The following is a 25,613-nucleotide window of genomic DNA, read 5'->3' on the forward strand; positions in this document are numbered from 1 at the left end:
ACCCAAGAACTACTTATCTGTCAGGTTTACAGTGATGTGGAATCTACCAATGATGTATTTGGATAGAAAAGATTATACAATTTAATACCCATATGATTCAGTCTCTGTTTCATCCAGCAGAAACAGTGTCTAACATTAATCCATTGTTGTATTGAAATAAGGGATAATAAAGCTGTCTCTTTAAATATATTTTATATATATTTTATATATATATATATATATATAAACTTTGAACAGATGGCGCACCATTAAGATTCTATCTGTCAAAGCAATTAAGTTTACCACACAACTACCATAATTTAGTTCGCAGATATAAAATAGGAAAATATACTCATTTTAAAGTTAATAAACTCAAATATGGTGACCCTCAACTTATAATACAGTACTATCACACTGGCCTAGCTATGTATTATGATAAATGCTGTGCATATTTATTCACTGTGACATAGTAATATATTGAATGCATGTCTAAACTTCAGGTAGCTCACGTGCATTCAGGCTAGATGAAGCTGAGAATTCTAAGCATAAAAAAGGTGCAATACCCTCCCTTCCCTCAGAAAAAAAGGCCTGAAATCATTGGTACAATATAACAAGTTTAGAAAAGGTTTATGGCTACAAAAATTCAAGTTTCAACTTCTCATCCAAAAACAGAAGCAAAGAGCATTGGGGATAAATAGCTCCAGCAATTATATTAACAATTTTCTTTTTTAAAAAAAGAAGTTCCAGCAAATTAAGCTGCCAAGTTAAACGTAGTTTGTTTGGTATATAAAAGAACCCCCAAAATAGGAGAGAAGCAAAGATTCAGTTTGTGTTTACTTTAATGAAAAGCAATGGGGCACAAAAAAATAGACAGCCTTATGTCTAATTTTTCACATAACAAAAACTAGACAAAAGCAGACAAATTGGGCTGGACTATTAAAATCAAAAATATCAATTACACTCCTTTTCAGATTCTAGGACTCTAAGCTTTGTGATGGATTGAGGTATACAGTAGTGAATAAAAGTAATAGCCAATAGAATAGTGCTAACAAAAACATAAATTAAAATATGGGCAGCCACGCCAAAAAGTGTCTAACATAAAGTTCTTTAAGTGACAAGGAGAACATTTCTTTCATTCCAATCACAATCTTCCTTGCAGTTTTAAATCATTATTAACATTTGGTGAAAGAGCTGTAGCATTTTGCAAACTCAAAAGTACTGAAACCTAAGTAACTCAGGAAATTAAATATCAGTGATTAGGTTTCCAGGACTTGTCAGCTACCATATCCTGACAAAATTAAGTGACACAGATTCATGTCATCCAGAAGCTGGATATTTAAACTATTGGGGGAAGGGCAATGGCAAGAGAGGTGAGGTAAAGCCTCCTTTTAGGAAACGCGAGCCACTATGCCAGACTAGCCATTTTTGTTCAAAAACTATGATTGGAATCAAGGGAGCCATCTCCAAAAATTGCAATTTATTTCATCCATGTTAAGAGACACATGAATGATTAACATAGGCATAGTTAAGTACTATGCCAGATTAGGACCCAAATAGTAATATCCTATAAATAATAAAAATACATTTTTACTTTGATAATTGACTGTAGGTGTGAGGACTCTATAATTCAACCAAATGACTGTATGCTGTACAGTCCTGTGCAAATATCTTTAAAAAAATTAATAATCCTTTTTTTGCTATAAGGCTTTAACCCTATAAGTTTCACAGCAACATAACTTTCATCCAGCCTGTACCATATTTTTTTCCAAGCCTTCAGTCCAAAAATTCAACATGGTCAGTCTGTATGACATCAAAATAAAGCATCTATAAGATCAAATCTCCTCAGTCTTCTAAAGGCACACAGACTTCCCCAGATTCATCCCACCGAGTCTGGTCATTCTGTTCTTCTATATCATCAGGTAGCTCTTCATCAGCTTCCCCTACTTCATTTTCTTCAAACTCTTCATCTCTAGGAAAATCGGTGTCCTGTACCTGGTCTACTCCCTCTTGCGCTCCTGGCTGAGATTTGTCTGCACAGTCAACACAAACACCGTAACGCCGAGATCCATGTCTTATTCCAACGCTGGCTGCTAGCATGAAAATCTTCTTGCACACCATACATTTGTACTTCTTATCCTTTTTGTGAACCTGCATAAAGGATAGAATTATTACATCAACAGATTTGATATAGATTTATTAAAAATTATTTAGGCTTTGTAATTAATCCAAACTAAGATTTTAATATACTTGAAAGCTACAATATGGCTACACTCATATCTAAATTTTGTACTTCATAAGCAATGAAAAAATACAAGCTTGTTACTTTGTTCTTGTTATATTTTTCAGCTCCTATTTCAGCCCCAGTTCCTTAGTAAGTTGAATTATAAATTATTGTAGGAGGCAATTTAAAACCTAATATCAGAATTAAATATTACTGATATGTCTCAACAATATTACTTTCTAAACAGATATTCAGCCGGCCTTTAACAAGGAATGCCAATCTTAAATTTCCTTCAGTTCTTGAGACTAAAAGAAATAAACTCTGACACCAACTTTCTTGGCTTTTTAATTACCAAGTACACATTGTAAGGTGCAAAAATACCACTGTATTCTCGTTACTGAATCAGAGCATGAGAAAACAGCTGAGATGCAGGTTTTCTATTTATGCCTACTGAAACAAAAGCAAAGCAAACTCTATATATTCATCTAGATCTGGTTACTGGTTCAGCCAGAGCAGACCTCTATTCATACATTTAGTTTATTTACAATAGCAGTCTTCCTGAATAATGAACCAGAGAAGTATTTCCATTTTTGCAGTATTTAGAAAAAAAACTGACAAATTTTTATTAATTATCCAATTTATTATCTAAACACATTTTACAGGATCCAATCTGGGTCAGTCACCAGGATCAGAGGTTTAGTCTTCCGAGCTTTTGGACGCTTGAGCCCAACCTCAAGGAACTTCTCACCATTATCCAATTATAGATGTTAGTTTGTTTGTCCAATAGGACAATATAATTCCAAATATTGCCACAGAGAATGCTATAGTTTGAAGCAAGCTACTTATTTAAACACTTTAATTGTAAACTGCACAAATGTGTTATCAGTTAGTAGCTTAATTCTATATGAAACATGATATATCAGAGTAATTCAATACAACAAACATTAAGTTTTATTGTAGCAAGTTGTAGATGTTACATACCAAGGAATGTCTTTTTACATGTTCTCTACGAGTAAACAGTTTTCCACAAATATCACAGCTGAAAGACCTCACTCCTGTATGAATGAGCAAATGTCTCTTTAGTGTTCTTCTATATTTGGCTACATAGTTACAGTGGGGACACTTCAATTTATTCATGATTAGAGAAGAATCACCTAAAAATCCAAACAAAAGTGATTTAATAAGTTAGCAAAAATATTTTTCAAAATATATATAATAACATAGTATAATATAGTGTTTGTGTATGTATATGTACATGTATGTATATATTACCATTTAGTACAAAGCTAATCTGTGCATAGCCATAACACCCAAACTTATTTCACCCACATACCTTAAGTATGTTTACTTATAACTAGTTCATTCACCTTCATTTTAAAATGTTAAATTACTTGACTTCTGTGAGACCAAGGTTAAACAGAACATAACAGCAATTTACCACATGATTGGAACAGGTTAGCAAAAGTGTGATTTCCAACTGTTTAGTAACAGCCTACATACAATAGCATACATGGTACTTTCTGAAAAATTTTCCAGTGTTTAATTCATCCATTTTTAAGGTCATCAGAAAAGATTGGTGACAATTGCGTATAAAGTGTTTCAGTGGCTTGAAAGCAGGTGTGAAATCTAAAAATTTTCTCTACCAGTTCTGTGAGTGTGGCTTAATTGGTGGGTGTGGCTTGGTGGTCAGATGACTGGGTGGGCGTGGCCAACAATAAATAATAAAAATAATAAAGTATACAAAACAATAAGAGGTACCAAAAACCAACTTTCACACTTTATACACACACCACACAACACAACTGACTCACACACAATGTAAAAGCAGCTGCACTTCACCCAAAATGGCCCCTGCAACAAGCAGGAACCTCACACTTTCACACTTTGCACACACACAACACAACTGACTCACACACACACGCACACACACAAAATGCCACATACAGCTTTGTGATATTTTGTGTTTGTGTAGTTAGAGTGAAACACTACAGAAACATACCAAATCTCAGAAAGCTGCACAAATATTTTTTTATTATTTTATTTATTTATTTTTTTAGATCAGGGGTCTTCAGTAACTTAGTAACTTTAAGGTTTGTGGACTTCAACTCCCAGAGTTCCTCAGCCAGCAAAGCAGGCAGATTGAGTTGCTCACAAGGAAATGGATTTTAGACAGGGATAGTCAGTTGATTACAGTAGTTGAAGTAAAGCAGGGGTCTCCAACCTTGGTCCCTTTAAGACTTGTGGACTTCAACTCCCAGAGTCAGCAAAGCTCCCAGCAAAGCTGGCCGAGGGACTCTGGGAGTTAAAGTCCACAAGTCTTAAAGAGACCAAGCTTGGAGACCCCTGAAGTAAAGCATGAAAAGGAGCAACAATTATAGATAAGTGAGGAGGGGGCATTGGGTGGGCATGGGCTCTTGTAAGTGGGGGCTGTTAAAAAATGATTTTAAAAGCCTGTAGGATCAGGAAACTCATCTGGGATCGCCAGAGGAAAAAAAGATTTTAAAAGCTCCTCTGACGATCTCAGCTGAAGTTCCCTCATAGCAGCCCAGAACCTCTTAAAATAATTATTTTAACAAGCTCTTTGGTGAAGAAAACATGTTTTTAAAGGTTCTGGTGATGAAGAACTCATCTGGGATCGCCAGAGGAGCCTTTTAAAGCCCCCTTTTTTTGCAACCTCTTCGGCCAAAGAGGTTGTTAAAAAAAAAGAATTTAAAGGCTCTGCCGATCTCAGCTGAGCCACGGGAGCTTCAAAGGCTTTTTTTTTCTTTTAAAGGCATGTTTTCGGCTGAAGAAAAACTGCTTTTAAAAGTTAAAAAAAAACCAACCCTCTGCTGATAGTGCGGCTCAGCAGAGACAGGGGGCGGGGCCAGGGATTTTTATTACCAGTCCTCCGAACCACCTGCCACGATCGCTACCAGATCGGGTGAGCCGGTCCGAACTGGGAGCATTTCACCCCTGCTTGAAAGTGTTTAGGCAATTATCCTTATTAAATAAATAACATAAAATATACAAATTGGGAATTTTCTAGTGCATACAGAAAAATGTCCTAGACAGAGATTTCTGTAATCCCCTAAATTGTAGAGAAAGATTTTCAGAAATATTTCTGTTCAAGGTTTCCCAGAATGCTAATGCAGGTAGTCCTCGACTTACATACATTTATTTAGTGACCACTCGAAGTTACAATGGACTGAAAAAGTGATTTATGTCTGCTTTTCGCACAACGGCTGCAACAGCCCATGATGAAAATTCAGACCCTTGGCAACTGACTCACCTTTGTGACAGTTACAGTGTCCCGGGATCATGTAATCGCCTTTTGTGATCTTCTGACAAGCAAACTCAATGGGGAAGCCAGATTCACTTAACAATCGTGTTACTAACTTAACAACTGCAGAGATTTACATAGCAACTGTGTCAAGAAAGATCGTAAAATGGGGCAAAACTCACTTAACAACTATCTCGCTTAGCAACAACTGTTGGGCTCAATTGTGATCATAATTGAAGACTACCTGTACTACCCTGGCAAATAAAAGGCCCGCTAACTGAATCAATCACTCATGCATTCTTATAGAGTTCAACCAAAATTTTAGACAAAGCAAATCCCTAGAGATACTGTTTTCAATCTAAAATGTCAAAACTCTGTTCTCCCACTGACCCACCAGTTGAAATTAAAATTATGGATCCTGGCATTTTAGAATTCTAATTAAAAACCAAATAAACACAAGAAATTTGTTCGCCATTAGTATACTAATTAATATAAGATGAATTGTACCAAAACTTTTAAAAATTGTGCCAGAAATTCAAAATGCACATTTTTGAATTGTAGCAGAGTTTAAGTAAATTTTTAAATTATATGAATGAATGAAGATAAGGCCACACACATGATTAGCTCCTCCAAATTCTGGGAAATCCGTAAAGACAAACTAGGAAAGCTTTTTTTCAAGTTTGAGGGAAGCATTCCTGCATAAGAAATCTTTAGTAGAAGGAAAACATATGCCAGAACCTTCAAAATTCTTATGGTCTGTGGATCTGCAAATTATCATTCAACAATAGTTATCTTGCTTAATAGTTACCACTGCAGATTCTTTCTATGAGGCTTTGGATTTTTGGAGAAGGGTGTTCACTTCTGATACAGTACAATTGTATTACTCTTGTATAAATAGAAAATATAAAGTCTGAACAGAAGTTAATAGATTTGCTCACCATTTTCCCAGTTTTCTTTTGGCCAGGATTCAGGTAGCAATCCATATTTGAAATCATTTGAAGTCCCTGGTAGTAACCCAAACTTGAAATCATTGGTGATACTAGGAAATATTCCAAACTTGAAATCATTTGAGGTACCTGTTATGGGAGTTTTTTAAAAAAATTATACATTTTAAGATCTATACAAAAGACATAATATTAATGCAAAGAAATAAACACTCATAGTGTACGTAAAAAACACAGACAGGCAGTCCCACAAGGAATCCAGTCCTGCATATGAGGATTTTACCTAGGCACATTGAGATTCAAGGTTCAAAAGTGTACATTAAACCTTGTATATGCTATATGCATTAATGTCACATCTTTGGGATGCAAAACACTACATAAACTTGACCTGAGTTAATTTGAGTATGAATAGCAATCTGAGTAGTAGTTAATTTGAGTATTGTCTGGTTCTATGTGCTACATACTGCAACTAGAAAATTCTACATACAGTTCTAAATTCAACACCCAGTCTAATCTATAATTTATCATGGCTATTTCATAGAGGAAACAAAAACAGATCGCCTAAGTTTTAACTTCCTGTTTCTATGAACTTTCTATCTGGCTATCATGACCAGAAGCATCTTTTGGTTGGCAGAACCTGAGAAAGTTATGATAGAAAGGGCTTAAAATGATGGAGGAATAGGGGAAATTTATAAATCAAGGCTCATTATGAATTTTGTTTTACTAAGGAAAGCTAAGCTACAACCAGCTCTCTAAATTGGACCTGTTATTGAGGCTAAAAAACCCTTAACAAATAAAATGAAAGATTACAGTTAAAAGAGCAAATCCCAAATTGTTTACAAATCTAAAAAATAGACTAAAATCAAAACAAGATAAATATAGAAAAATTAGTGCCTCCTAAGAATGTCTTGAGTTAGGTATTACTAGCAATTGTATTCAAAAGCTACATTTCAAAATCATTCAAATCTACCAGTGCTGCTTCATATTTTAAAATCTATTATTTTAAAATAGAGAAATGTTTCCCACAAAATGTCCCCTAACTCTCATATAAGACTCAAGATGTACACCAAAATAAATTACTATAGTAAATAATTGCTTCCAACATTCTTTTGTGAAAGCTTTAAATACAAAGTCAACAAAGTTGACTACTGGACCATTTGAGAGCTTAGTGCATTGCAATAAATAAATTTGAAAATGTCTAAGCAAAAATGTTACCTTGTTTTTAGACAATTCACAGGTAAACTAACAACACTTTAAAAGGTCCAAATCAGCTCTCATTTAGCTGGCCCTAGTTAACTGAACCAACTGAAATAGAGGAATTACTTTTTTCATATTGAATAACTTTATGTATGAAAAAGGAAACAAGCACACTTCGGAATTTACTCGTCCACTCAAACTCCCTAAACAAGTAACACTACATTGCTTAGTTAAAACTTAACCCAATGATTTCAACGTATTTTCAGTTTAAGCCCCCTCCCCCAGCAACTTTATATTTTGGAATGGAATATTTTTAATGTATATAAATGTTCTGCGATGAAACACAGCTGTGTTCATTGATGTCTTTTCCTTCATGGCTTAATTCTAAGACAGGAAGAAGCGAAGCACAACTATACTGTTTTATATAGGTAGTCCTGAATTTAGGGCCATTGTTCAGCATTGTTTGAAGTTATGACAGCACTGAACAAATGAACTAATAGTCATGTAATCAAAATTTGGGCACTTGAGCTGCAAGCAGTTACAACTGCAGGGGCACCTCAACTCCCTCCCACCCAAGGTTTTCTTCCCAAGGTCTCACAGAGCACTTTCCTCACAAGTCCTGAGGAAGATGGCCCATGTGACAGCAGCCACCTCACAAAGGGTCAGTGCTGGCACATCTTGTCAGCAATAGAAGCAAAAAGATGGCAAAGTCAGCAGGGGTGGTGTACAGCAGGGGTTTCCAACCCTCGGTGGCAGTCTGGTAAGGGTGTGTGGCCTGTTGGGTACTAGGCTACACAAGTGGCAAGGCAAGTATGTGAAACTTCATGGAGCCAGGAAGGTTGAAGATCATTGGTGAATAGGATGGCAGGGATGATTGAACTGGGGCTTTGTGCAATACCTTTGTACAGAGTTACCGAGTTCCATGTTGCAAAGTGGCTTCCTGGCACACTGCAACTCTGGGACTACAAAAAGTTCCAGAGTTGTGTACCAGGAAGCCCCTTTGGCCAGACTGGGCCAGGCTTTGCAAAACACAAAGGGACTTCCTGGCACACCACAGATCTATAGCTTTTAGATTTTTGCAGCTCTAAAGGCCATGAAGTGCCAGAAACTCCCTTTACACTTGCACCAAGCCCAGCCCGGCCCAGCAATGTAGCAAAAAGAAACCACTCTTGGTATGTTGAATTCTTCAATTACCCTTTGCTCAATATTTAGAGAATATAAAAAGTATTTCTTTTAATTATGAGATAATAGCACTTAAGACCTAGACTTATGTACTGCTTCATAATGCTTTACAGCATTCTCTAAGCAAAGTCAGCATATTGCTCCCAACAATTTGGGCCCTCATTTTACTAACCTGAGAAGGATAGAAGGCTGAGTCAACTGAGCTGGTCAGGATCGAATTCCTGGCAGTTGGCAGAGTCAAGCTACTATACTACATTCTAACCACTGCACTCATAATTGTGGTAATATGGGAAAAACTTAATAAAGTTGAAGGGAAAATCCTATATTTCTACTATTTTTAAAATATATTTCTAAATATCTAGACCCGTTCCAGTCCGGCTTCCGGCCCAGATACAGTACGGAGACAGCCTTGGTCGCGTTGGTGGATGATCTCTGGAGGGCCAGGGATAAGGGTTACTCCTCAGCCCTGGTCCTATTAGATCTCTCAGCGGCTTTCGATACCATCGACCATGGTATCCTGCTGCGCCGGTTGGAGGGGTTGGGAGTGGGAGGCACCGTTTATCGGTGGTTCTCCTCCTACCTCTCTGACTGGACGCAGACGGTGTTGACAGGGGGGCAGAGATCGACCCCGAGGCGCCTCGTGTGTGGGGTGCCGCAGGGATCGATTCTCTCGCCTCTCCTGTTCAACATCTATATGAAGCCGCTGGGTGAGATCATCAGTGGTTTTGGGGTGAGATACCAACTGTACGCTGATGATACACAGCTGTACTTTTCCACCCCAGGCCACCCCAATGAAGCTATCGAAGTACTGTCCCGGTGTCTGGAAGCCGTACGGGTCTGGATGGGGAGGAACAGGCTCAAGCTTAATCCCTCCAAGACGGAGTGGCTGTGGATGCCGGCACTCCGGTACAGTCAGCTGCAGCCGCGGCGACTGTTGGGGTTGACATTGGCCCCGATGGAAAGGGTGCGCAATTTGGGTGTTCTCCTGGATGGATGGTTGTCTTTTGAAGACCATTTGACGACCGTCTCCAGGAGAGCTTTTTATCAGGTTCACCTGATTTGCCAGTTGCGCCCCTTCCTGGACCGGGATGCCCTATGCACGGTCACTCATGCTCTCGTGACCTCTCGCTTGGACTATTGCAATGCTCTCTACATGGGGCTCCCCTCAAAGAGCACCCGGAGACTCCAGTTAGTCCAGAATGCAGCTGCGTGGGTGATAGAGGGAGCGGTTCGGAGCTCCCATGTAACACCCATCCTGCGCAGACTGCACTGGCTGCCTGTTGTCTTCCGGGTGCGCTTCAAGGTTTTGGTGACTACTTTTAAAGCGCTCCATGGCTTAGGACCAGGATATTTACGGGACCGTCTACTGCCATCTTCTATCTCCCAGCGACCGGTGCATTCTCACAGAGAGGGACTCCTTAGGGTGCCATCAGCCAAACAATGTCGACTGGCGGCCCCCAGGGGGAGGGCCTTCTCTGTGAGGGCTCCTACCCTGTGGAACGAACTTCCCCCTGGACTTCGTCAACTATCCGACCTTCGGACCTTTCGCCGCGAACTTAAAACCTATTTATTCCGTCTAGCTGGACTGGCTTGATTTTTAAATATATTTCTAAATATCTAGACCCGTTCCAGTCCGGCTTCCGGCCCAGATACAGTACGGAGACAGCCTTGGTCGCGTTGGTGGATGATCTCTGGAGGGCCAGGGATAAGGGTTACTCCTCAGCCCTGGTCCTATTAGATCTCTCAGCGGCTTTCGATACCATCGACCATGGTATCCTGCTGCGCCGGTTGGAGGGGTTGGGAGTGGGAGGCACCGTTTATCGGTGGTTCTCCTCCTACCTCTCTGACCGGATGCAGACGGTGTTGACAGGGGGGGCAGAGATCGACCCCGAGGCGCCTCGTGTGTGGGGTGCCGCAGGGATCGATTCTCTCGCCTCTCCTGTTCAACATCTATATGAAGCCGCTGGGTGAGATCATCAGTGTTTTGGGGTGAGATACCAACTGTACGCTGATGATACACAGCTGTACTTTTCCACCCCAGGCCACCCCAATGAAGCTATCGAAGTACTGTCCTGGTGTCTGGAAGCCGTACAGGTCTGGATGGGGAGGAACAGGCTCAAGCTTAATCCCTCCAAGACGGAGTGGCTGTGGATGCCGGCACTCCGGTACAGTCAGCTGCAGCCGCGGCTGACTGTTGGGGGCGAGTCATTGGCCCCAATGGAAAGGGTGCGCAATTTGGGTGTTCTCCTGGATGGACGGTTGTCTTTCGAAGACCATTTGACAACCGTCTCCAGGAGAGCTTTTTATCAGGTTCACCTGATTTGCCAGTTGCGCCCCTTCCTGGACCGGGATGCCCTATGCACGGTCACTCATGCTCTCGTGACCTCTCGCTTGGACTATTGCAATGCTCTCTACATGGGGCTCCCCTCAAAGAGCACCCGGAGACTCCAGTTAGTCCAGAATGCAGCTGCGCGGGTGATAGAGGGAGCGGTTCGGAGCTCCCATGTAACACCCATCCTGCGCAGACTGCACTGGCTGCCTGTTGTCTTCTGGGTGCGCTTCAAGGTTTTGGTGACTACTTTTAAAGCGCTCCACGGCTTAGGACCAGGATATTTACGGGACCGTCTACTGCCATCTTCTATCTCCCAGCGACCGGTGCATTCTCACAGAGAGGGACTCCTTAGGGTACCGTCAGCCAAACAATGTCGACTGGCGGCCCCCAGGGGGAGGGCCTTCTCTGTGGGGGCTCCTACCCTGTGGAACAAACTTCCCTCTGGACTTCGTCAACTATCCGACCTTCGGACCTTTCGCCGCGAACTTAAAACCTATTTATTCCGTCTAGCTGGACTGGCTTGATTTTAAAATTTTTAATTTACTTTTATGGGTTTTAAATTTTTGTAAATTTTAAATTTTTGGCCAATTGAATACGTTTTTTAAGGGGTGTTCTTAATATTATATGTATTGTTTCTCTTTGTATTTTTATTCTGGCTGTGCACCGCCCTGAGTCCTTCGGGAGAAGGGCGGTATACAAATTAAAATATTATTATTATTATTAAATTTGCTTTGTTTCCTGTTTTTCTCAATTAGTTATACTAAGATGTTTAAATACCTTAACAGATAATATAATATACTCTTAATATTGGTTTTTTTATTTAAAAGCATACACTTCTAAATTATAAATAGTCCAAAATACAATTTTATGTGTCATATATTTTACATTACCAAACTATTAGAATTAGGATCCGATTTCAAATGCTATCCACTTTCCCCAAATGCCATTTTTCTGTAGTGGTAAGCATTTAACCCAGATTTCAAAGATTTGAATTTTTTTTCATCTGAATATTCTGGCTATTGATGCTTCTAACAAAGCAGTCTTATATCCTGTAGACAAAAACCAGATCTGAGCAATTCAAGAGGTTCAAAAGTATGATTTTTTAAAAAACAAATTGAATTGAACTGTCAAAAGCAGTATTATCATATATGCCGGCACTCTGCATGTTGTAAAATATGCTAATAGTTTTGGAAGTTTAAAATATTTAGTACTGATTCTATAAACTTCTAAACGGAATTCCAATTCTAAACATTATTACAAAGAAACTGTTTTGGAAAGTAAGTTTAATCATTTTAGTATAAATGTGCGACTTTAGCTCCATCTTTCTATAATTTTTGTAATTCTGCAATAAAACCAATACTGCCTAGCATCAGTCTTCACACTTACAATTTATTCTATATGTTCATTTAAAGGAGCTGCACATTCTATGAGCTATATGTAAATAACTCAATGATTTCAAAATTACGAGAGAAAAGGATGCTTTTGTATTTCAGAAGAAATATAAAAAAATGTTAGGATCTGAAACTCTGAAAAAGTAACTTTCTGTTGCTTTAATTAATTATAATGTTTGATGGCCATCATGCCAGCATTTACCTGCTACTTCTTCTTTGATAAACTGCAGATCATCTTCTGGATATTGTACTGAAGTTTGAGTAGCTGAGCAGTCTTCTAATGGCTCATCATTACTGGGTGGTATATTGTAAACAAATCTTTTTGCACCTGGGTTTTTCCTTCTTGTTTTTCCTGGTTCCTGAAGCGATTGTCCCTGTGAACCCATATCATTCCACACAAAGACCTTTCCTTCACCTTGAGATTCATTTTCAGCCATTTCAGGTGAGCTGTCCTGGACCCAATCATTAATTTGGTAGTTTTCAGACTGGCTTTCATCAATGCAGTAGCCATCATTTTCAGTTTTTATGTTGCTTGCCAAGTTAGTTAGATTTCTTGTGGCCCAAAAACTAGCAACTTTCCGATCCCTTGAAGATAACCCGTCTCTACTCACCGATCTTCTATTATAATCCACAACTACAGCTTCTGGGGCTTCTGATTTTATGCTTATATTTAAGGCATCTTTGATAAAATTACGACAGGATTGCACAACCTCTGTCATCTGAAGGTAGCTGGCCACTGACATAACTTCAATTGCATTCTGGCTTGTAAGCACAAGGTTACCAGAGTATAGAAAGTCCAAGATGACAGAAAAGCCTTGAACAGCAACAACATCTAAGTGGGTAACAGTGGTTTGGTTACGATTTTCTTTGTTTGTAAAGCAATACAGAGTCTTGAAAAAACGGCTGCCTGCAACCAGAATATTTTTGTGAGCTCTGAAGATTCTTCCACTCACCACAATATTGACATCACAGAGAATGCCCTTTTTCCTTTGCTCATTTAATTCTTGCAATAGTTGATAGCAGTAAGAGTTCTCATTTGGCCTAATATTATAATCACAATCTCTCTCAGCCAATTCTGATGTTAATTCAGATTCCTGTAATTAAAAGAGGGAGGAATTAAGATTGTACATTTGGGTTGAGACTTGACTGGTTTTAAATTCTAAATAATACTTTTAGGATTAAACAACCCAATTCTAGAATATTATTGCTTTCTTATAGTCTAGTCCACTGCCATATATTTCCAGTTCAACAAAGCACGCACTGAAATTAATTTTATCACACACCAAATGTGAGGACCGATAGTCCTCAACTTATGACAATTGACCAAATTTATGTTGCTAAGTGAAAGATTTGTTAAGTGAGTTTTGCCATCTCACAGTTGTTAGTGAATCACTAAAGTTGTTAACTTAGTAACACGGTTAAGTGAATCTGGTTTTCTCATTGACTTTGCTGGTCAGAAGGCTGCGGAAGATGACCACATGACCCCAGGACACTGCAACCGTCATAAATATGAGACAGCATCCAAATATAAATCACATGATCACGGGGATGCTTCAATGGTCTTAAGTGTAAAAAATGGCCGCAAGTTACTTTTTTCAGTGCTGTTCTAACTTTGAACAGTCACTAAGCGAACTGTTGTAAGTCAAGGACTACCTCTATATACAAAGGACATTCAATAACATTACACTAATTTCCCAGTGCCATTAAAACTTCTGCTATTAATTGGAATATAACTGCTATTTCATTGCCATGTAATACTGTGTTTCCCCGAAACTAAGACCCTGTCTTATATTTTTTTGAACCCTGAAATATGCTCTTGGCCTTATTGCCATGTGCTCAAAAGCCTGATTGGGCTTGTTATCAGGGGATGTCTTATTTTGGGGGGAACAGGGTAGTAAATGCCCTTGTGCAATTTGCAAGTTAAAAAAAAAATCACTGTATCCTTGCTGAAACATCCCATCACAACAATGAATAAGACTACTTACTCTAAAGAAATATATATGAATTTAAAATATAAATTCAAAATATAAATCTATGCCTTGGGTTTTTTCTCCTGGTTTTTTCTCCTTCCAAGTCACACTTCTTTAAGTAATTGGTTGCTATTTAATATATAATATCTTTTCTTAAAATTAAACCTAAAGTTACCTTTTTAAAGTGTGATTTCCAAAATTGAACACAATTCTTGAGGTAGACTCTAAGCAAGGGATTTTTACTTCTTGTATTTGGAGAACTATTCCTACTAATACAACTGATATTTTCTAATGACAAGTTCCTTAGACATCCAACTCATACTGTATTCAAAATTCTTTTTACACACTTTTACACACTGTATATTAGTATACAGGTATACTTAAAGCCAGAAACTGAGTAGTACAATTGCTATGTTGTCCTACTATCTAAACATAGGGTATAGAATATTGATAATTGGGAGTACATCTAATAGTTCAGCAAATAAAATTTTGCTTTGACTGGGCCCCAAAGTTCCTTTTGCATAAGAAGTTACTACCTTGATTAGCTCCTTATATGGATTAATTTATTTCCCCTCAAATGCATTACTTCATAGCTCACTGATAAATCTGCTAATTTACAGAAATGCCTTCTTAATGAAAGAATCTTCCGCAGCTGCTGTGTAAATTTACTTTTAGCACTTGGCACTTAGATTTAAATACCTGTTATTATTTTTGTACAATATATGCTTTTGTTAGTGCTGGCAATTGTTTTCAATGTTATTTTCTTTCCCAGAGTCACTTGTTGGCTGGGTGGCCATACAAACTAAGTAAATAAATACATAAAACATTTGTTCATAGATTGGAAATCGCATGTTTACTTTATTGTAATCACAGTAACGCAGACCATCCCTAATCTTGATCTAGAAGATACAGGTGATGCAGAATATAGCAAAGACAAGCAATAATTCAGATTCAGAAGGCAAAAGGCATGTGCATCAGTGCTCATGCAGCAACTGTCAGAAAAATGCCTTACATGTTATATGTCAATTGCAGAGGGTGGCTGTGAACCCAGGAAAAGCTGCAGCTGCTTTAAGATGTTCCTGACCAATGCTATGTCAACAGTAATGCATCTGAATGCACAGCCCTATGATGCATAATAGGTGATGCATATTACACATTTGCACTGACAATTGGTTAATTAATATTGAGCAAAATTAAAGTTTCTTCCCTGGAATATTGGTGCTCATTGAAAATTAAAAAAATATTCCAGAAGAAAGCAGTGACAAACATGGTAACATTTTCAAAGACACTGACAGTATCTAGAAGTTAAGATCAACTTGAATATCCTTAAAGAAACCTCTAAATAACTTATGACCACAATGTCATTACTATACAGACCTAATCATCTATGACAAAAGAGCCTTGTGTATCTGTGTATAAGACTGATAGTATTTAGTTTATAGTATTAGAACCACAATTCATTTGTGGGTGTACCAGTGGTGGGTTTCAAAATTTTTTACTACTGGTTCTGTGGGTGTGGCTTGGTGGGCATGGCAGGGGAAAGATCCTGTAAAATCTCCATTTCCTCACCACTTCAGGGGAAGGATACTGTAAAATCTCCATTCCCGCCCCAATCCAGGGGAAGGTAACTGCAAAATCCCCATTTCCTCCAGCTGGGATTTGGGAGGCAGAGAATAGATGGGAGTGGGGCCAGTCTGAATTTTTACTACCAGTTCTCCAGAACTGGTCAGAACCTGCTGAAACCCACCTCTGGAGTGTACCAACTCCACTTTTGACGGCATCAAAGCAATTTTTTCCTTTCATTGTACCAATACCATATGGGATAATGGACTGAAGATGCCTCCTCCTAATATTAAAATTAATTTCTGCTCTGGATTGAACTATTTTTAAATAAAACCTAACACTTTCATTGTTCATTTTCAATATTATGTATTAATTTCAAATGTTGTCTGGGAGAAATTTTACCAGTGTTATGCTGTCTCAGTTCATTGATTCCCTACTGCTGTTTATTATGACAACTATATATCATGTTTCCCTTTTGTTTTTGCTATCCTCCATTTAAACTTCCAGATAGTCTAGTGAGGAATAAAACCCAGCATTTGTAACTAAAACATATTTTTCTAATCTTCAATTTGGTACCTTCAAGATCTTTTGGTACTAAATTCGTAACTTTTAGACAGTATAAAGGATAAAAGCTTCAGGAAAACTACGATTTTACCTGTTACCCCAGTGATTCCCAAAGTGTGAGCCGCGGCTCCCCAGGGAGCCGTGCCACCGCCACAAGGGCGCCGCGAAGAAGCAGCGTCCGCTCCACACGCGGTGCCGCGAGATCCCAGACGCACAAAGCTGGACACGGCCGCAGCGACCGGGACTCGCACACCGCAACTCGGGACAACTCCAAAAGCCAAGGGACCCCCGCGCAGCCGCACCCACACCCCCCGCAGGGCAGGCCACAGCAGGCAGGAAGACGGCAGACGCCGACGATGGACCAAAGGAGAAGCGCGAGCTCCGGCCCCGCCCGCCCGCCTGAACCACAGCGCCCGCCCAGACCCGCCGCCTGACGAAGCAACGGCGCACCTCCCCTCCAGTCTGCCCGTGACGCCACTGGCCTCCCAGACCACCCGACACGCTGCCCAACACGGCCGCAGCCACCACGCTCGACGGCATCGGGAAAGAGGGGCTGCGCAGAAAATAGCAAAACCACCCCGTTGGTTCCTCCCAGGTGAGCCAGGCTGGAGGCGAGAACAGCCACCTCCTCCACAAGGCGGAGACCCGAGGGAACAAGGAGATCGCGAGAGGCCAAACTCCGAGACCGAAGCAGGGACCCCCACGCCTGGGAAAGTTCCGCAGAGGCCGCTCCCATCAAAGGAGACGGCGAGTCCATCAGCAAATCCAGACGGGCAGACCCTCCTCTGTTATTGCCTGCGTTTACTGTCATGCAGACGGCGGCTTACTCATGAGGGCGCGGCTTCGAAAAGTTTTGGAGGCGGTCATTCCCCAGTAGGGCATTGCTTAATGGTGGTTAAGTTACTTTTCAAAAGCTATTTTTCTGATCACCCTAAAATGGACAAATTCTTATTAAACTTGAATAATAGTTGCAAAGCCCTAAGAATATTAATTCCTTTTGCAACGTCCTATTTGTGCGGTTGGGTTTTCGCAGTCGCGGTAATAAAAGTAAATATCGCTCAAAAATTAACCTCGAGCAAGAAATGAGAGTCGCTATTTCCAATTTTACTCCAAGATTTGAGAAGTTGTGCAGCGAACAACAAGCCCATCCATCCCATTAATAATTTTAAATCATTAAACGATGTTCAATAAATTGTGAATTTAAAGCTCGTATTTAATTTATTTTTCAATTAACCTAACCTTAACGATCTAAAAAGTAGATTTCCAAATCCTTAAAATTAAAAAAAAATCGGATGTACCTATTAAGGGAGCCGCGGAAAAAATCCGAAGTGTTATGGGAGCCGCAAACCGAAAAAGATTGGGAACCTCTGTGTTACCCTAAACATCAAAACACAATTTCAATATCACTAATCAAAGAGCTCATTCATTCCCAGCAACTAATATATACCATTTTTTGGTAAAAAGTGTTAGAAGTATCAGCAATTATTATCCATTCCATAAGAATCCAGCTTTTTTAATTCTGATAATCCAGAAGCTATTTTCCTGAAAATAGCTATGTCATATTTATTCCAGATTTCTATATAATCATGTATGACATAAATATGAAGGAAAGTTTGTTACTATCTGCTATTCGGTTAAAGACATCCTGGTTTTATAGTGAAGACACTTGTTCCTTCAAGATGTCTGATATGCAAGAAGTACAAATAGGAGGATTTTAATTAGCTTACCAACCTAATCCCTAACCTGATTTTCCGATTCAAGCCCTAAGATTGAAGTCTTATACCCTACATCTATTTAAGGAACCTTAAACTGAAGAATGAGATCATCTTCTTGTCCCTATTTAGAATATATCCCACAGACTCATCTTCCTGAAATTTGTTCAGTATTAATATGTTATCAGGAATCTTTACAAAACCAAAGTATTTTCAATCATTTTGTACAGCCTAAAAATATCTACAATCACACATCTAACCTTTGGAGAAAAATGCATTTCTTAGGATATTAATGCAGTCTTTTATCAGAAATATTTTAAGGACACAACCTAAATATAATATAATGCAGATTATATAATAATTTTCTATTATCAATGATACTTTTCTACATAATTCAAAATTGCTTCCATCATAAATCTCTGTATGTCTCAGTTATGAATATGAAAGTTAGGACAGCTTCTCTGTTTATATATTATTTATATAATATATAATATATTTAATATAATTATTTAAAATATAATATTTCTTATCAACTGTTATACTGCAATTTTTTAAAAATTGTTGCTGTTAATATAAATGCAGACACCAATGAAATACAGGGAAGTATTACATACCAAGGGACATTCACAATGCACAGAAAAAAAATCTAATATTGTTTCAAAAATTCAATATATAATTTGGATTTTAACAAACAAAATACAATTTGTAATTTGAGAAACAGGTTTTTTTTAATTGTAATAGTTAAAAAGTTGGATACAACCAATGAAAATTGTATCTCACCAGGAAATCCACAAGTTTTCAGTTGGCTGTTAAAGCCCACAAAAATCCATGATTATGTATTTCAATCTTGTTCACAGCAATCTAATTTTGCATCTGGCATTTTATGAATTAATGTGGGAATATAGCAAAACAGAACATGAACTTAGCAAAAATATTCCATTTTTTCTTTGGATTGTAAGTACAGTACAATAACAAATGTATATTAGATTGCACTGAGAAATATTTTGCAAAGTTCAGGGCAATAAATAATTGCTTGCTCTCCTTATCCTGAAGTAAATCACACTTCACTAGTCTTCCCATCTTTCTAAGGCAGTGCTTCTCATCTTTGGCAACTTTATGGTGTGTTGGACTTCAAGTCCCAAAATTTCCAGAATATTGGTAATTGAAGTCCATACATCATAAAGTTACTAAGGTTGAGAAACACAGTTCTAAGGAAATAAATACTTGAGCTATCATATCATCCTTTTTCAGTAACTCTCAGCAATACCATACATGCGAGATACAAATTAGTCTGGGAGAAAATGGGATATGCTGAGAAAACAGCAGCAATTCATATTCTTGCAGTTGGCTGTCTCCAACAAAGAATGAGGAGGTATTAATATAGTGCAGTGAATCATGAGAACTTAACAAGTGAATAAATTTAAAATTGGCAAGAAAAGTTATTTAAATATTAGTTTAGATAAAATTTCCTATTGAAAAAAGTATTTATTAAATAATGGTCACCAACATCAAACAATGTTAATATAGTACTGAATAATATTGTACACACTACTTAAAATTGACAGCAATTGTAATCCAGCACCAAACTAGGGAACCCAATTCACATAATTTTTTCTATCAATTTGTGTTTTCTATTTTTTTAATGTTTTATCAACTTTTTTTATAAATAAAGGAAATCACTTGAAATATTCTGAAGAAAAAATAAGACCTGACAATTTACTGGGTGAGCTAACAGAACTTAAATATTGAGACTGGTTTTTTTAATAGTATATGGTATCTTTAATCTTTGTATAATGTATAAAGATTAAAGATACCATATAACTCTAAGATAGTTATTAAGCAGGCAAAACACAACTTAAGAAAGGGTTTTTTTTGTTTTTTTAAAAAAGTATTTTCACTCACTCTGGTGTGTCTGCATCATATTCTGAAACAAAAGGGACCCTCACCATGGAAAATATTTTGGAAACCATAAGGCTTAAAAGAAATAATTATTAACAAAGTATAAGAAGGAATAATAAAAATAGTAAAAAGAACCAGATAAAATATTGGAACTTAAATGGAACAGCTACACAACTTTAGAAGAAATCAAGCATCCATTAGGGCAGAATGCTCAGTTTAGATACAAAGAAACCAACTTCAGATCCCCAAAGTTTTGATGTTTCTTTGGATAACATTAGGTTAAGACATCCCATATAGGCTAGCTCACATTTATATCTGGGTACATGGTTGACTGGCTATAAATTTAAAATGATCTAATTGTTCAATATTCAAATGCTGAATGCAAAATCTACATTCACATATTTCTTGCTGTAATATTATCTATTAATTTATTCACCTTCAAAAGTTTATTATTAAACTAAATGTTTTCAGTTATTTGAAATATAGCAACTTTTATCGCATTATTGTTATATTTCTATTTTAGTTTAGTTTTAGTTTAGTTTTATTAGATTTTTATACCGCCCTTCTCCCGAAGGACTCAGGGCGGTGTACAGCCAAATGATAAAACCACACAATATACACATTAAAACAAAAACTTAAAACAAGCATATACATTAATGGCCAAAATTTAAAACAATCAATTTAAAACCCTAAAATTGATAAATAACCCCAATTAAAATGAAATAAAACTTTTAAGCCAGTCCCGCTTGAATGAATAATGCGTTTTCAGTTCACGGCGAAAGGTCCGAAGATCAGGCAATTGGCGTAAACCAGGGGGAAGTTCGTTCCAAAGAGTAGGAGCTCCCACAGAGAAGGCCCTACCCCTAGGGACCGCCATCCGACATTGTTTGGCGGACGGTACCCTGAGAAGACCCTCTCTGTGTGAGCGTACGGGTCGGTGGGAGGCATAAGGTAACAGCAGGCGGTCCCGTAAGTACCCGGGTCCTAAGCCATGGAGCGCTTTAAAGGTGGTAACCAAAATCTTAAAGCGCACCCGAAAGACCACAGGAAGCCAGTGCAAGCTGCGCAGGAGTGGTGTTACATGGGAGCAACGTGAGGCTCCCTCTATTACCCGCGCAGCTGCATTCTGAACTAGCTGAAGCCTCCGGGTGCACTTCAAGGGCAGCCCCATGTAGAGAGCATTACAATAATCCAAACGAGAAGTGACAAGAGCATGAGTGACCGTGCATAAGGCATCCCGGTCAAGGAAGGGGCGCAACTGGCGAACCAAGCGAACTTGGTAAAAGGCCCTCCTGGAGACGGCCGCCAGATGATCTTCAAACGACAGCCGTCCATCCAGGAGGACACCCAAGTTGCGCACCCTTTCCATTGGGGCCAATAACTTGCCCCCAACAGTCAGCTGCGGTTGCAGTCGACTGTACCGGGGTGCCGGCATCCACAGCCACTCCGTCTTGGAGGGATTGAGCTTGAGTCTGTTTTTCCCCATCCAGACCCGTACGGCTTCCAGGCACCGGGATAGCACCTCGACAGCTTCGTTGGGATGGCCCGGGGTGGAAAAGTACAGCTGCGTGTCATCAGCGTACAGATGGTAACTCACCCCAAAGCCACTGATGACCTCACCCAGCGGTGAGGAAGTTTTGCCTTTCCTCCAGTGACTCTAAGTGGAATATAGAAACTCTCTTCTATTTTTCTCACAATCACCTTAAGGGGTAGAGAAATAATGGATGGTCCAAAGTCCATTCATGAACTTCCACAATTGAGAATGGACTTGAACTTGCATTTTTATCCAACACCTTAACCACTATATCAAGGCAGACTCTTGGTTTTAATCGGAAGGAAAATGGAAAGATAGCTGAAATTCGGTAAATTTAACATGCAGATTTTCAGATGAGGAAATATAATTGACTTTAGTCTCATTTTTTTTGCTTCTGAAGTATTGTTCAGTGAGCTCTTTACTAAGCAGAAAAATCCACGACACAAAAAGGTTAAAAAAAACACCTTAGCACTGTTAATAAAATAACAGAAATTTGAACATTGTACATTTGAAAATACAAAATAGGGGTACTTAATGCACCAGGTTCAATTCTAAAAAAAATGACTAAATAGAGTGAGAACAGAACACCTTGTCTGCACCTCTTTAAAAGTAGCCGTCTTTTCTCTGGATCCTCTAATGCCAGAAAATCACTGATGCTTTGAAGTTACAGATAGGTACAAAGTTTGCCCCACAAAACAATTTTACTTGGAGTATAGTGGAAGAATGTATTTCTCAAGACCTCTCAAGATTTCTGAAAGATTGATATCACTATATTTATAGATTTTCTGATTATGAATAAACCTTACTGTACTACTTGAATGTAGTACTTTAAAAGTACTGAGTCCTTTGGGAGAAGGGCGGTATAGAAATTGAAACAATAAATAAATAAAATAAATAAATGGGCAAAAAGGATAGTTTGCACCACATGGCATAATACAGTGCCAAATACAGGGAGTACAAAATATATTTACATTCACATACATTATACAAACCAATTACAGATGCTACTGCCTACCTAGACTTGTACCCCCCACAATCAATATAAGTAACTGCATTAAAAAATACTAAAGGTAACAATTATTGAACCTCAAAACTGTTACAGCCCTTAAACTTTCAGTCAAAATTGTTAAGTTTCCTTAAAATCAGAGCACAGAATGAATTCCTTAATAGGGGGAGAACATGAACAAGGATTATAAAATGCCCTCAAACTCAGTCAATGCTTTAGAAGCCCTTTAAAGTAATTCATAGAAGGTACGCTGCCCGACGAGGCTCTCCAACGAAAGGAGGGCAAGCAAGATGACTGCTTTCCCCTACCACCACTGTCCAGTAGACCACGTTTCTCTTCCTCCCCATCCCCCCCCACCCCAATTCAACTTACCTGCTCAGCAGTGACTGGCTCGTTGAGGCGATGCTCAGCTGACAGATGATGCCTGAGAAATAGGGCACGTTTATAATTGCGGGTACCCTTGCAGAGATCGTCATGACCCCCGCTGCTGTTGTTGTTGTTGCTGCTGCCGCCGTCTGTAGAAGAGGTGGTAGGGACGGCAGCCGTGCACCAAACACAGGACACCAGTCCCGTCTTCTGACAGTACTGTAGCCACGGGAACTCCTTAAGCCAGCAGCTCTGGAAGGAGACGTGCAGCTTCTGCAGGAGGGACTTGGGCCGGGTTGCCAGCGGAAAGTGTTGGATACTCTCCCCCTCCCCCGCGCCTACGCTGTTGACCTCCGCCTCGTCCCCCCCAGACCGCCTGCTGCTGCTGCAGCTGCCGCCCTCTGCGCCGCTGCCATCACCAAGGCTGCCCCCCTCGCCGTCTTCCTCTTCCTCGCTGCTGTCGCTCAGCGACCCCCCGTCCTGCACCAGCTCTTTCCCCTCCAGCAGCCCCTCCAACTCCAGCTCCTCCTCCTCCCCGCCGCCGCCACCCCGCCCGTTCAACGGCCGCCGCGACCAGCCCGCCCCGTCGCAGCCATTGTTTGCTGCCGCCACCAAGCCCCCGCCACGGAAGGCCAAGGTCCGACGATTCCTCTCGGCGAACATGGGGCCGACCGGGGCAGGGGCGGATGGAGGCGCGCTCGCCGAGTCCGAAAGAGGGGTCGGCGAGAGCTCTTTTCCGGCACTGTCCGCGGCCTCCAACTCGGCCACCTCCAGCTCCACGGTCTCCAGCTCCACTTCCTCCTCCACCCCCTGGCCGTTCAACTGCTCGGCTTCCTGACGGACCCAGGCCTCGCCCTGGCCGCTGCTGCCACCACTCCCGCTGCTGCCGTTAGCTGTAGGGCCCCCGCCGCCGCCCCCTCCTCCTCCTACGGTGGTGGCGGCGGTGGCGGCGCTGACCAGGCCTCCCCCCCGGAACGCCAAGGTCCTGCGGTTAATCTCGGCGAACATGGCGGGCGACCGCGCGCCCCCCGCCCGCCTGTCTCCCTCCCTCGCGCCCCCCCTCCTCCTCTTCCCGCTCCGGCCCAACTGTCTCTCTGCTGCTCCCCCTCCCACCCCACAACTGATCGCTTTGGGGGAAAAGGGGAGGCAGAAAAAGCGGCTAACCAACCGAAGCTCCCACCCGGCCAGGCAGTTTCAGTCAGTCAGTTCGCCGGGCCGCTTGAAAGCGCTTTTAACGGCTGCAAGAACAAAATCTTATCCCCACGCTCCAGCCTGCGTCGCTGGCACGGCCGCCTTCGTCGTCGCCTCCCCTACAATAGATCCGGCTCAACCAGCAGCAGCCCTTCCGCCCCAACAGGCCCCGGCCCAGGTCGAATGGCAAATGAACAACGGACTGCGCCCACAATGCACTGGGGCGGCAATAGCGGCCGACGCCGCGGGGGAGGGGAGGGGGTGGGAGAAGGCGAAGGAGGGGGCGAGGAGGAGCCCGAACAGCTGGCGAGTGTCAGGTTTTATTGCGCGTCCGCGTCACGCCCGCCGGGCGCACGCAGGCTCGCCCGGGCTTGGCAGGAGTTTTTGCCCCCTCAAACTTTCGTCCCGAAAGGCTCGGCGCGCTTTCCTCACCCCCCGCACCCCTCATTTTAAGGAGGCGCTGGCACCCCACCCATCGGAGGCTCACATATGAATCCCCACCCCTTTGACATCATCACCTTCCAGCGCCCAGTAGTGGACATCTTGGGTCCCTCCTCAGTGCAATTCCCTCTCAGGCCACCACGCCTCGTTGGTCAGCTCTTTCGCCCGTCCCGCGCACTTCCGCTACCGGCCCCGGGTCTGCCGAAAGAGGGTCTCTTCCCTCGCCCAGGTCTTTTACATTCACCCCTCTGAGGAAAAAAACCGACGCTTCCCCCGGCGCGCACCAAGAGCCATCTTTTCTTCGCAGGCTGGAGCAGCGGCTGGACAGCCCCTTCACCTGAAGCGCACCGGACGCTCCCTCCCACGGCCTCCTACGGGAGAGCCTCGCGTGTCCTTGAGCGCCGGCGGCCACCTGGTTGCGACCTCAGAAAGGCCGCCCGGGGGCTAAGGTGGCGAAGCGCTGGCCGCCTCCGCTGACGAATACCAACCTTGTGCCAGGCCCTAGTAATTACTTGAAAATTGCACTGCCCCGAGTGCCTTTATTTCTGTTGTTGGGAAAGAGGGAATTTAAATATAAAGGTCACGCACGTGCCGCTGCTCCGCTGTGCCAAGGCTTTTCTATTGACGCGGCCGTTGCCTCTTTGGCAACCGAGGGCAGCGCTGCCTTTTCTACATGTTGCTACTTGAACGGCTTTCGAAATTGGGGCTTTTAAAGTTTGCGTTCCCGGCGACTTAAAAGGTTGCTAAGCGAGTTGCCGGGAGGCATAGGGACCGGCAAAAGCAGAGCAAGAGAAAGGCGAAGAAGCGTTGCAAACAGATCCCGCGCAGGCTTGCGAGCGCCTGAAGTCCTTTGAAAAGG

General features: G+C 41.1%; 1 protein-coding gene across 1 annotated transcript; it reads right to left on the reverse strand.

Moving 5' to 3' along the window:
- Positions 1-800: 800 nt before the first annotated feature.
- ZBTB10 (zinc finger and BTB domain containing 10) lies at positions 801-25,381 on the reverse strand. Its single transcript, XM_058177114.1, has 5 exons — positions 23,129-25,381; positions 12,711-13,602; positions 6,401-6,538; positions 3,182-3,354; positions 801-2,127 (listed from the first exon to the last, which is right to left on the reverse strand). The coding sequence occupies exons 1-5, from the start codon at positions 24,128-24,130 to the stop codon at positions 1,822-1,824; spliced, it is 2,511 nt and encodes an 836-aa protein (XP_058033097.1). The 5' UTR covers positions 24,131-25,381; the 3' UTR covers positions 801-1,821.
- Positions 25,382-25,613: the final 232 nt, after the last annotated feature.

This window comes from Ahaetulla prasina, chromosome 3 (assembly GCF_028640845.1).
Source record: "Ahaetulla prasina isolate Xishuangbanna chromosome 3, ASM2864084v1, whole genome shotgun sequence".
In the NCBI taxonomy this organism is placed as follows: domain Eukaryota; kingdom Metazoa; phylum Chordata; class Lepidosauria; order Squamata; family Colubridae; genus Ahaetulla; species Ahaetulla prasina.

Coding starts and splice junctions, on each gene's coding strand:
- ZBTB10 (XM_058177114.1), bottom strand. CDS start 24,130: ATGTTCGCCGAGATTAACCGCAGGACCTTGGCGTTCCGGGGGGGAGGC. Junction 13,603..23,128: donor AGCCAGTCACTGCTGAGCAG/GTAAGTTGAATT, acceptor TTTTAATTACAG/GAATCTGAATTAACATCAGA. Junction 6,539..12,710: donor TATCAAAGAAGAAGTAGCAG/GTAAATGCTGGC, acceptor CTCCCATAACAG/GTACCTCAAATGATTTCAAG.